General features: G+C 44.0%; 1 protein-coding gene across 1 annotated transcript in view; it reads right to left on the reverse strand.

Moving 5' to 3' along the window:
- Positions 1 to 11,901, reverse strand: part of RNF19B (ring finger protein 19B) — a 20,474-nt gene continuing 8,573 nt past the window's right edge. The window contains exons 2-9 of the mRNA XM_015811651.1: positions 10,523 to 10,728; positions 8,346 to 8,490; positions 7,861 to 8,023; positions 7,352 to 7,466; positions 3,166 to 3,306; positions 2,438 to 2,645; positions 1,542 to 1,673; positions 1 to 481 (exon numbers count right to left, since the gene is read on the reverse strand). Coding sequence (XP_015667137.1) covers positions 13 to 481; positions 1,542 to 1,673; positions 2,438 to 2,645; positions 3,166 to 3,306; positions 7,352 to 7,466; positions 7,861 to 8,023; positions 8,346 to 8,490; positions 10,523 to 10,728 — 1,579 coding nt within the window. The 3' untranslated portion in view covers positions 1 to 12. The remainder of the gene's footprint in view (positions 482 to 1,541; positions 1,674 to 2,437; positions 2,646 to 3,165; positions 3,307 to 7,351; positions 7,467 to 7,860; positions 8,024 to 8,345; positions 8,491 to 10,522; positions 10,729 to 11,901) is intronic.

Below are 11,901 nucleotides of genomic sequence, written 5' to 3' on the forward strand. Positions count from 1 at the left end.
GGGAGAGGGGCTTCATCCTCGGGCCTCAAGGCACTCCAGTGTTCTCTCCTCCGGCCGATGTCCGTCTGCTTGGGCACAGTGGCCGATGCGGGCACTTGGGCTCCCAGCCCCTCTGGCACTGGGGGGGTGGAGGCAGGCAGCAGTCTGGGGAAAGGGGGAGTCGCAGTCATCCAGGGGGATGTCGGGCACATCATCAGATTGGCTGTCCGAGCTCTCCAGGTCACTGCGGATGCTTTCGGGCTGTGCCAGAGTGATGTCCCAGGTTTTGCTGGCCACACAGTCCTTCTGTTCACAGCTTTGGTGGTTGCATATTTGCTGCTCTTCCTCCTCCTCCTCCTCTTCCTCCTCCTCCTCCTCCTCCTCATTTTCTGCCATTTGGGTTGGGACATGGAGGGAATCCTCGGTGCTGCTTCCACTAACAAGCTGATAATGGCTGGGCTTAGTCTCTATGTCCACCTGGATTTCCATGTTGTTGCACTCTCTGTGGGAAAAGTGCACCATGTGAAGCTCCATGTTACAAACAAGGTTAATAAATTGTAAGATTAACTTGTCTTATCCTAGTACACAGATGCTACTCTGAGGACAGGCAGGAAGCAGGCAGGAATGAGTGTAGCCCCGCCCCAAATGTGTTATGGGAGCAGTGCACATTGGCCACCTCCCTCTATCAAAGCCTCCCAGGGCATGGAAAGCTAATTTAGTAGGAACACGCACGGTGGATCCCCCTTCGCCCTGTCACTGTAGCTTTCAAAGCGAGGGCAGCTCTTTCTATATTCTGTTTGGGAGCAAAGAAGTCATGACCAACCTGCAATTTCCATTTTTAAAAAACTATTTTATTAATTTTATATACCTATGCATATGCATATACATGCATATGCACATTTTTCAAGAAAGAATTAGGGATACAAAAGGGTCCTTAGTGACGCCCTGCCAAAACACCCTTTTATCTGCTATCCACCAACAAACCAAATCCCTCCCTCCCTCCCTTACTAGGCTGGAGTTATTGGCTGCTCTGCATATTCCACACTTTTAGGCATGGCCACCACCCAATGGGAAGGGAGAAGAACCCACCTATAGAGTTCACTTCCCCTCCCTGCACAGCCCTTCCCACTACAGGAAGTCTTGCAGCTGAATGGCTCATTCAAATTAAGCTTTTTATAAGATTTGCACAAAGGACAGAATAATAAAATATATACCAGCGTGTGAACCATCACATACGTTTTAGGGAGCTTTCCCCAATTTTAATTGACTTGCAGAATTTTGGAATCTTGAAAACACGGACCTTAGTTTTATGCAACAAATGTGAGATTATTATCATCTGGCACAGAACCTGATGCTACTGAGGCAAAACATATAATATGCACAAATTTTGCACTGATACCAGAAAACTTATTTACTCTAACCCAAATGTTTCTGTGCCTTCTTGTTTTCTAGCCACACATAGCAAAAACAAGAATGTCTTTTTGACAAAGCTAAGTTGTATAAAAGCTCTCTCTAAAGAAGACAGATTTTTATCTCCCGCACTATTAGCTAGACTGGCTCACCTGTCTTGGGGATTGTAGGAACTGATGATGGAGCCTGCCATGGCTCGCGTGCTCGCATTGTCACTGATGGCTCCGAGGCTGACCGAATCCTTTGGAAAGATCTCTTTCTGCACATCAGCCTGCACTTCCAGCCTGACCAAGAGAAAGGAATTGGCGTAAGGATGTTTCCCCAGACCCGCCTAACTGAAGTACAATGTGGTTCTGATTACATGAAAACCACGAGTGGAGACATCCACAAAGAACTGAACGTCACACGGCTCGGTTTTAGGATTCTCCTGTTCACATTATCCATTTGGATGAACTTTGGCTTTACTTCTTTCATCCTAAGAAGCAACCTCCTCCTACCTGGGCCCGCCGCTCCCACTCTCCCCACGCAGCTCACTTTGCTCAACACTCTATAGACCAGGGATAGTCAACCTTGGCTCTTTTATGACTCGTGGACTTCAACTCCCAGAATTCCTGAGCCAGCACAGCTGGCTCAGGAATTCTGGGAGTTGAAGTCCACGAGTCATAAAAGAGCCAAGGTTGACTACCCCTGCTATAGACAATTTCTCCACTGCTCACAGTTTTCAGGAGGAGAGTCTGCATTTCACTTGGGAGCAGAGAAAAAATGGCCATAAACATTTGGTTCAGGACCGGCTCTCTCGCCCCTGAACCAAATTAATGGTAAACTACAGAAGCCTTCTAGTTCTCAGAAAAGTAGCCAATTCATTGCTATTTATGCCCATTATATCATGGTCTAGTTAAGTTGGGCGCTGTACAACAGAATCAAAGTCATATTTTCCACCTATATGTGGTCCCAGATTCCATGCTCCTACAACACATACATGCACACACGCACCCCCCTTACACACACACTTACACACACACACACTTCAGCAAGCAAGAATATTTACCGGCTGTATTTTCCTTTCCCTCCTAAAAGGACTCCACCGCTTAGAGTGCCTCCTGAGAGCGCAGCAAAGCTGGCTGTTTCACTGTAGTTGCCCTGCATGACGCTGAGCCCATCGGTGGGGCTTCCACTGGTGCTCAAAACACTTGTCAGCCCTTCAATGCTGCTCTCACCAATGCTGGGGTTCTTGAGTGCCCTCCAAGCATCTGCCACTAAGAAGGAGAAGAAGGTGAAGCAGCACAAAACTGAAGGCGATTAGCCAGAGGCCCCCTTAGAGTAACAAGAGGAACCAGGTGGAATTGCACCCCAGGAAGTAAAAATACTGGCTTTGTGCTTGAGGCTGGGGCCCTGGGTGGGGTGGGGGGGTTAGAGCCTGTTTCCTGGCTCTATGGATGATGGATTAGATTGGACCCATGTTGTTTTCTTTGTCTTATTGTAAAGCTGTCTAGAGCCACATAAAAGTTAGATGGGTGATTACATAAATCAAGTAGATAAATGAATACCGAAGAGCTATAATTGGGCAATTTAGAAATATTTTTGTGGGGGAGTGATAAAAAAATGTAGAATATGGTTTACCGGCACGGTAGGAACTCTCTACTTGTCTTTACAAATTTATTGTGTAAGAATGACCTCACCCCTCCAAAGCTGCCCCTAGAAACTGGCCAGTACTGCCCTCCTTATTCCTGAGTACCCTCCCCCCAAGACTATGACCACAGTGGGCTACTTCTTTACCTGTAATTGGCCCATCATCTTCATCAAACTCAATTTTAACCCCTTTTCCATTGGCTGTGCTGACACCACAACCTCCTCCTCGGCACAAAGAAATGGGAACTACTCCATACACGTAGGCCAACATGATAGGGACACCAATACCTAGGAACAAAGGATGCCTATCAGTAAACAGCAAGAGTCCTGCAGGAAAGAAAAGGCTTTTCCATCCAAAGGAGTGCATCTCAGCAACTGATACCAATTGTTCACAGAAGATATTCCATCTCTGAACCTGGACCAATGGGACTGTAGACTGCAATCCAATTCTGTAATGTTACAAATGCATTGCCCTATCTTAACCCCTGGTGGTGCAAGTACTATCTTATATACTATCTTACTATCTTAAAATGGGAGAGAGGTTTTTTTTGCTGGTAAATGGGTGTTCGTCTCTGCTTTCCCACACAGAGCATTGCCAGACTGTCCTAAAGGCTTAAGGCCCCTGAGCTTTCTCGCCAGTTGGGATGTGTCCATAACTAGACTATAGATGCCAATGGTGGGAAAGGGTGGGGTGGAATACCTGCACTGGTGGCTACTTGACAAACAGCAGAAATGTGTCAGTCGCCTGTTCCTTTCATTTGTTTCCTTCCTGTCTAAATTTGATACTCCAACTGGCTTGAACTTGAACACGAGGCTCTTTGCACCCCCAATGCCTTAGAACAAGGGTGGCCAACGTGAGGGCCGTGGCCTATTCGCAATTGGGCCACGTGCGTGGCAGGCTGGTACGGGTGCACGTGCAGCCCCACTGACACAACCAGCGGGGCAGGCGGGCCTGCCCCTGACACAACCATCCCCTCTTCCCTGGGCACCAACCCGGAAAGGTTGGGGAACGCTGCCAAGAGGAGGCCAAGGGAGCCTCAAATAGGAGATTCCTCAGTATTTACATACAGTATGGAGGTGGATTGCCTTGGTAGTAAGAAGCATGATGTCACTATCCTTGGGAAAAAAATCATTGGCTGTTTGCAGACAGAATGTAAAGTCTCAATTTATAAAAAACTGAATTTCAGAAAACACACTCAGTTATGTGATAATAATAGGACAGTATTTTTTTTAAAAAAATACCCCGATTAAGGAGAATGTTGGAAACAACCTTAAAGTATAACCTTGTTTATAATAGGCTAGTCTTGAACAACAGCAACAAAAGCGTATGTTAAGTGGTATCACAGATCTTGGCTGTCTAGAGCACATGAAAAGAGTGATTTGGGTCACATTTCAGAGCCTAAAGACCAACACTTCGTGTGTCTAAAAACTCCAAGGCCTCAATGCCATGCAGGCTCACTTACTAAGAAGCACGACTCCAATGAGAAAAGAATCAGAGCCTACAGATAAACGCAGCATTTCAAACATAGGATCAGAACTGGATCCCTTTTGCAACATAAGACCTCCGTATTTTCTCTATACTCAAATAAAACCCCTATCAGTTATAACAGATTTATTTATGGAACGTCCTGCGTTTGGACAGCAAGCTAACCACTCAGCCCACAAATGACAGCTATGTGCTAGGCATGTAGTCGGGATGGAGCCAGGCGGCTCCACACCGCCATTTGCTCAGTTACACAAGAAGTGTGCGTTGGTCCCACCTGCCTTCCTTAATCCACACAGCTCATTTGACTGTTAAACAGTTTTGCATTTTTCTATTTGTTGCCTTTTTTTTCTGCTAATAGATTTTATTTAGTCATTAAAACCTCTGGGGGGGAAATGATTCCAATAACATTGAAACTTAGATCCAGGAATAATCATGCCCTGTTAGTATCATTTATGCATGGCAGAATAAAAGGAAAAAGGTTGTGAGAATGAGAAAAAATCTATATACGTAAGGTAACAACCACTGCACAAACCAAGGATGAAAAAAAAAATTGGAAAAAAAAGAACGTGTTCAAAAGGCAACACATGAATTCGTGCATGGAAACAAGGGTGGTTTGTAAGGAAATAAAGGATTACATGGCCAAAATAAAAGGGCTCTGCCGGTCATCTGCCTTCCAAGCAGCGATGACTCTGCTGCTTCCTGCCAGCTGTTTATCGCTGGTACCAATTTCTGATTTCTGATCTTTGGTTCTGGCAACAAGACTTTCTCTTTTGATCATAGCCATGCCAAGATATATATTTTTTACTTGGGTGTTGTGTTTTTAGATTGAATGACCTGGGTTCTTCCAGTTTCGGTAATTCAGGGGTCTTCAAACTTGGCCCTTTTATGACTTGTGGACTTCAATTCCCAGAATTCCTCAGCCAGTGTGCCTGGAGTTGAAGTCCACAAGTCATAAACAGGCCAAGTTTGAAGGCCCCTGCTGTAATTCCTTCCTTTTTTAATCAGCACATTAAGCTGATTAAAGAGGCTGGTTTAATTCTGTCCACTCCCTTGTTCACAGAAAGTATGACATGCTATCAAATTGAAAGAGAAACTGAACTTTAATATATAATTTACTCTATAGCTTATGACAATATAAAATAGTTATAAACTGCCTCTTTCTAAACTACTTTGGCCAAACAGAAAACGATTTATTAAATCAAGACAAAATGATATATAAAAATCCAATAATATCAGTCATAGTTTAATAAACTTTTAAATTGTGAATTTGATCATATCCTTTAATTATTTATATTAGTTTTCAACTTCAGAATAAGAGATTTTGTGCAAGCGTGATTTCGCAGCCAAATGCAGAAGGTGGAATACTTTAAATTCTGAGCTGCTGCTGCATTTTAGGATCTTAGACTTTCTGTGGGAAAAAGAAATTAAGTGTTTTGGAGAAGTAAATGCTGGACCAGTGTCTCCCAATGACAGAAACATAAAGGTTTCGTCTATTTTAGCACTTTTTTTAGGGCTCTCCTTTTAAGATGGCGGCATTTTTCATAAAGGAGAAAAAGGAAAGAAGGATGGAGCAAATAGTTAAAAGTGGAAGGCGAGAGGTCTGTCCTTTCAGACTTACAGTACAAGATTCTATTAATATAGCCTTACAGTAAAGCAGGATTAGTCCATCTTATCCAAGAAGGCTGGCAAAGATAAAGGTGCAGCTTGCTTGCATGGAACAAGCAGCTAAAGAAAATCTGCAAAGAGTTTTGAGTGGGAGGCTGACTGAGGCAAAGGCTGAACAAGGCAAAATTCCTCCTTGGAGCTTCCATTGTCCCATTTCTCAAGGTTGCTCTTCAGGTTTGCCTAGATAAGGAGTGGCCAGTGCCAGGCCATGAAGCGCAGGCAGTCCCAGAACCTCCTTTTGTTGCTTGAGAGATTACACCATCAGGCAAAACCACTGAGCAACAAACACACACGTGTCCATTTCTTGGCAGTTCTTTCAAATAATCTAGGCCTCTTTTTAGGCTTCATACACATCCCCCAGCCATTGATTTACAATACCAAGTTCTGCCCATTCAGAGGTCAGTCGCCCGCCCTGTTCTGGACACCAAGTATGCTCAGGAACAGCACACCAGAGCAGTGACGCGCTTCTGACACCTGGCCCCAAAGGGCAGGCACAAAAAGCAGCGCCGGAAGCAGGAAAAATTCTCAGCAGGCCCAAAGAAATTGCCACAGAGGGGTGAAGCAGAATCAGGAGACGATGCAGCTGGAGGGAAGAGGCCGAATCCCTCCTGAAATCTGACCAAAGAGAAGGTGAGTGTTCTCCAAGGCAAGGAGTGTGATTTACCAAAATAACTGACAATAGGGGAACTTCAGAGCCCGTATGGGTTCCTTTTCTCAAGCAAACACAGTAGCAACTGCACTCATCCTGCGCAAAACTATTTTGTAGCACCTTAAATGTATTCCCTACCAACCTGTGTAATCCCACTATAATTTCTTCCGATTAAATTGAACAAAAGTTATCTGAATTATCAAAAAATGGGGAAAACTCAACAGGAATGCTCCTCTGACTTGGCTAATAAAATTCTCAGTGATGGCCCCTTAAAGAGTCAGATGCCCTGACTAGGAATGTATGAGCAAATAGGGTACGGTAATTCTTCTACCAGAAAAAACATGAAAACCCCCTTTAAGTTGTATGAAGTCCTGTAATTGCAGAATTGCATCTGAATTTTAAATAGGCTTGTCTGTAATTCAGATCCAGAACTTTTATGCTGGCACGGGGATCACAGTCACTCTGAAAACAGTCAGAGCAAAGTAATAGTTCAAGCACACTAGCACATACTTGAGAAGAAAAATTTATCTTACCAACACTGACCGCAGCAATGACAGGGGATGCAATCACAGACAAGGTTACTCCACCTGTGATAGCTAAATTCCTCTTGTGTTTGGAGGTCTTCTTTCCCTCGTATCTGCTGTGAATCTGGTGCATAAACAATCAAGAATAAATAAGAATTAAACCTGGAAAAGATTATCAGTATAGAGATGCCGTATATATACAGTAGTACTCCTGAAGACACATGCGCTATCTCTAGAAAAAGAAAAAAGGCTGAAGTACCCAGAAGAGATCAAAATGACACTGTATCCAAATCAGCAAACAATAGTATCACAAGAATTTGCAGCAATGTTCTTTTTTAATCATTAATGAAATGTATATGGAATTAACAGTTAATTCCTGCCCCAGACGTTGTGTTTTCATACGGCACCTTTTTCTTGAACATTAAACACTCTCTAAAAGCTGACCACCCTGTTCCTTTTCATTAGATACAATCTGTAAGACTTATAAAATGCCTCCTTGCCGCTCTGCTCATGCTTACCTTCCTCCCAACGTAAACAGGGATTCCAATGACCATGGCTGGAATCGCAATGCCAGCAATCAGAGAAATCCCCACGGGGGCACCAATCAATGTTCCTAGTTGCCACAGAATCTTCTTCTTACGGCTCCATGGCTTTTTGCCCCAGAAGGTACAACCAGAAGGACTGCAAGAGATTTCACAGAGAATTCAGGTATCCAGAGTCACACCTAGGCTACAAGTGCTCTATCAAATCTATTTTCCCAAAGGACTGAAAGAATGTTCAGAGGAACCGAGTAGCTCCTCAGTCGGAATTGCTCCCTGTCCCAGCATTGTTGTCTCCCAAAGTTTTAATTTCTGGGTGAAAGAATACGACCATTGGGATCACTTTGCTGCACTCACAACAATGCCAATGGTGTGATTTCACAGCGGCAGGTTTTGGGGAGACAAAAAGGCAAAAGCAAATATCAGCTAGTGAAACAAAACAACACGCTCTCCAACCAAATTACCTGAGGTAATGCAAATCAGAAATTTCCTTCATGCACAGCCAGCAGAACTCGCAGCCACATACAGCGCAGGTCATGTGATTACAGCTGCCGTCGTTCATTTTGATGATGTAGGCACTGCAGCGTGGACATGGCTTGATGTCATCGGCTGCCAACGTGAAAAGGAAACTAGTCAACTTCTTAACTGTGCATGTTAAAGAGATTCCAGCAAGGAACCAGAAATGAATCAGCTGTTTCGTTTTAAGAAAGAAGAAGAGGAATCCTTGAGCCTTTACTTTTTCTGGCCCACCCCTCTCTGAACAGACAAGTCAAGCTCGCATCGTCTGAAAGCCTGAAACTCTGAGTCTGACTGTACTGAGCATCAAGCCTTAGTCATTAAAAGACGGTCCTGCGTGCTTCTGATCTACTTGACAAGACTGCAAAAGACAAAAGGCTCAGCGGCGATCCACTTGTGCTCATTAAGAAAGATCAGAAACATCGACCTCTGGGCAAAAGCTGGCATAAAAGTGGCCACATGGAAAACAGAGCCTTCGGGCAGGGATAAATTTAGCCTGCTATAAGGCGGCTTCTGCATTTTAAATACCATGAGAACACAAAGCTGTTCTTGACATACAGGTTCAGTATATTATGTCTTATTGGAAATTGCCACTTTTTCAAAGATTCAGACCAAGAATATTTGGAAATGTAGTCCTCAACTTACAACAGTTCATTTAATGGCCGTTCAAAGTTACAGTGGCACTGAAAAAAGTGACTTATGGCCGTTTTTCACACTTACAAGCGCAGCATCCCCACGGTCACGTGATCAAAATTCGCATGCTTGGTAGTATTTATGACGGTTGTGGTGTCCCAGGGTCATGTGATCACCTTTTGCAAGCAAAGTCAATGGGGAAGCCAGATTCACTTAACAACCAGGCTTCTAGCTTAATTGCAGTGATTCACTTAACAACTGTGGCAAGAAAGGTCATAAAATGGGGCAAAATTCACTTAACAAATGTTTCACTTAGCAGCAGGAAATTTTGGCTCAATTGTGGTCATAAGTCGAGGGCTAGCTGTAATAGACTATTGTGGATTTCCCCTCCTTTGTAGTTCCATCCAGTGAATAGAATATATTATGGAGAAGTACATACAATATATTATGGAGGAAATCTCCATCTACCCGTACAATTATATTGCTGCTATTTATTTATACTGAGCTCAGGACCATAAAGGTTGAAAACATACAGAAGAGGCCTTCTTCCTGCAGTGGATGGACAATGGCTAAAATGATGATGAATGATGATATGGTCACCCATCTCACCAATATGATCCTGAGATATTAATAGAAATTAAAATACAATATAAATGGACGGTATATTAAAAATATATCTACTCCCAGCTAACTAACCCAAAGTGGCTCTCAAACATCCCTTTCCAAGATTGTGCACCTGGTTATTCTCCTGGGGCCCACGCCTATGGAAAGCGCCAGGCCTTCAGAGCTTTCCAAAAGGGGAGCAGAGATGGGGCCCACTGAACTTTGGGCAGGACAGTTTTCCAGAGGGCAGGCACAGCAGAAAGGGCTGCGTTCCTGAGTCCCACCTCACAAATGGATCAAGAGGAGGCCTCTCCTGCCCAATTTAATGGAACAGGTGGAAACTAGTGATCTAGTAATAAGTAAAAGACCTGGATTTTTAGAACACCCTTATTATCCAGTTTAATCCTAATGTGCTCCTCAAAAGCACTGGTAAGATGCACTCTAAGTAGGTAGAGACACTTTAGACCAATAACAAACTGAGAAGTAAAAAGAAAGGGTGGTTCAATTTAGTATTTATTTAAATGTAATAAATACCTTCTTCCATGGAATTCAAGATAGCATGCTTGATGCCATTCATCAAGAAAAATTATATGCATTAATGAGTAGCTTTTTTTCACAAAAGGTTTTGTTTCCTCTCTGATTATATATTGGGAATCCCCTTCAGAAACCTGAGTCCGCCCCTGCCGGTAATTGCCAGCCAGGAGAACAAGAACGTGCAATAAAAGCTCCGGAACAGCCAGCATACGAAAGACTTGCCTGGAAGATTATACAGTACATATGCATTCTGCCCACTAGTGTTGCTGGAGATGCCTGACCACGTCAGAGTCTCAGGATCACCTCTCTGATGATCTTCACAGTAGCAAAGACCCAGGAGCTCTCAAATACATACCTGGACCAGACTCTTGTCCGTAACTGAGGCCTGAGGTGTGCTTTGTCCTCACCCGGAGAGTCTGCGCTCTCTGCTGGCGGGCCATGTCGCAGGTTTGGTTGGGGTGCCATATCTGCTTGCAATGATAGCAAAACTCAGTCTGGCAGCCTTCTCTCTCACAAGTCAGTTTAGGGCAACTGGCACATCCGTAGGCAATAACAGCGTAACTAGGAAGCAAGAAGAGTGCCGGTCAATTAACTAGCCAAAGGCAGCTCTCTAGAGAAAACGTATTGTCCTGAGCCTCCCCACATCCCAGCTTAACAATTTCTCCATATCAGACAATATTTATTACATGTGACTACCCCTGAAAAGTAATCAGAAATCTAAACCCATGCAGAATACACCCCCTTGCTCAGTTCTGGACACACACTACAGAAACTTAGTAAAACTCCACTGGTTATTAATACACTTCTGAATCTAAATCAAGGTGCTGATTAAAGGTTAAAATGCTTTGTGCCTTATTTGAACAACTGCTAACACATGTATCATGGTACCCATGCGAGGAGACCAAGACTTCACAGGGAAGTGACACCTTCTTCATTCTTCTGATGGTTAACATTCATGTAACTCAGGTCATATTATGGTTTCTCAGGCAAAAGAATACAAACATTTCAATGGTTCATATGACTCATATCCTGTAGGAGTTCAAGCAACTGAAACCTGCCAGTAGAACCATTAAAGATAAGCACCACATATTGACTTGTCAAGATGCACAGCAGAAAGGCAGAAATAAAGTGCGGCTTTGAATTTCTCATGTGGAAGGAAGCTTAGCACGAGTATAAAGCATGAGGGCAAAAAGCAAGTTATTAAATGGAACTAGGACCTCAAGAAACAATCCCTATTCATGTCTAGATATTGCATCCAAGGAGTTCACAGCCTAGGTAAGCCATTAGAGGAGATTTAAAAATTATAAAATTATTTCAGAAAAACGCATTCTGTCCTGGAAAAGGCCTCCCAATTGCATAAGCAGTACTGGCTGCCAATGATACCACTTGGTCTTCACCATAAAATAAAATGCCTTTCTCCTACCTGAGTCAAAAGGTAAATCTTTGGAATCTTCCGGTGGGACGGCGCGCCGATGGCGGCTCTTTTGGAGCCGTCCGCTTGGGAAGGCGTCAGAGCCAGCCTGAACAGCAGACACCAGCTGTTCAGCGGCTTGGAACCTTGTGCCCCGGGCGAAGGGGTCGAGGTGAGTACTCCTGGATAGGAGTAGAGCCCCAAAAGCTCTCCCTTAACTTAGGGAGAGCGAAAATTGGGTGCTCCTCCGGAGTCCGGGAACCTCCGTCTCCCAAATGCCTTTGCTCCCTTTTTTGGGAGCGAAGCGAGTCGTTGCCTCCACC

This window comes from Protobothrops mucrosquamatus, unplaced genomic scaffold (genome assembly GCF_001527695.2).
Source record: "Protobothrops mucrosquamatus isolate PMUCROS unplaced genomic scaffold, P.Mucros_1.0 scaffold46, whole genome shotgun sequence".
NCBI classification, from domain to species: Eukaryota; Metazoa; Chordata; class Lepidosauria; order Squamata; family Viperidae; genus Protobothrops; species Protobothrops mucrosquamatus.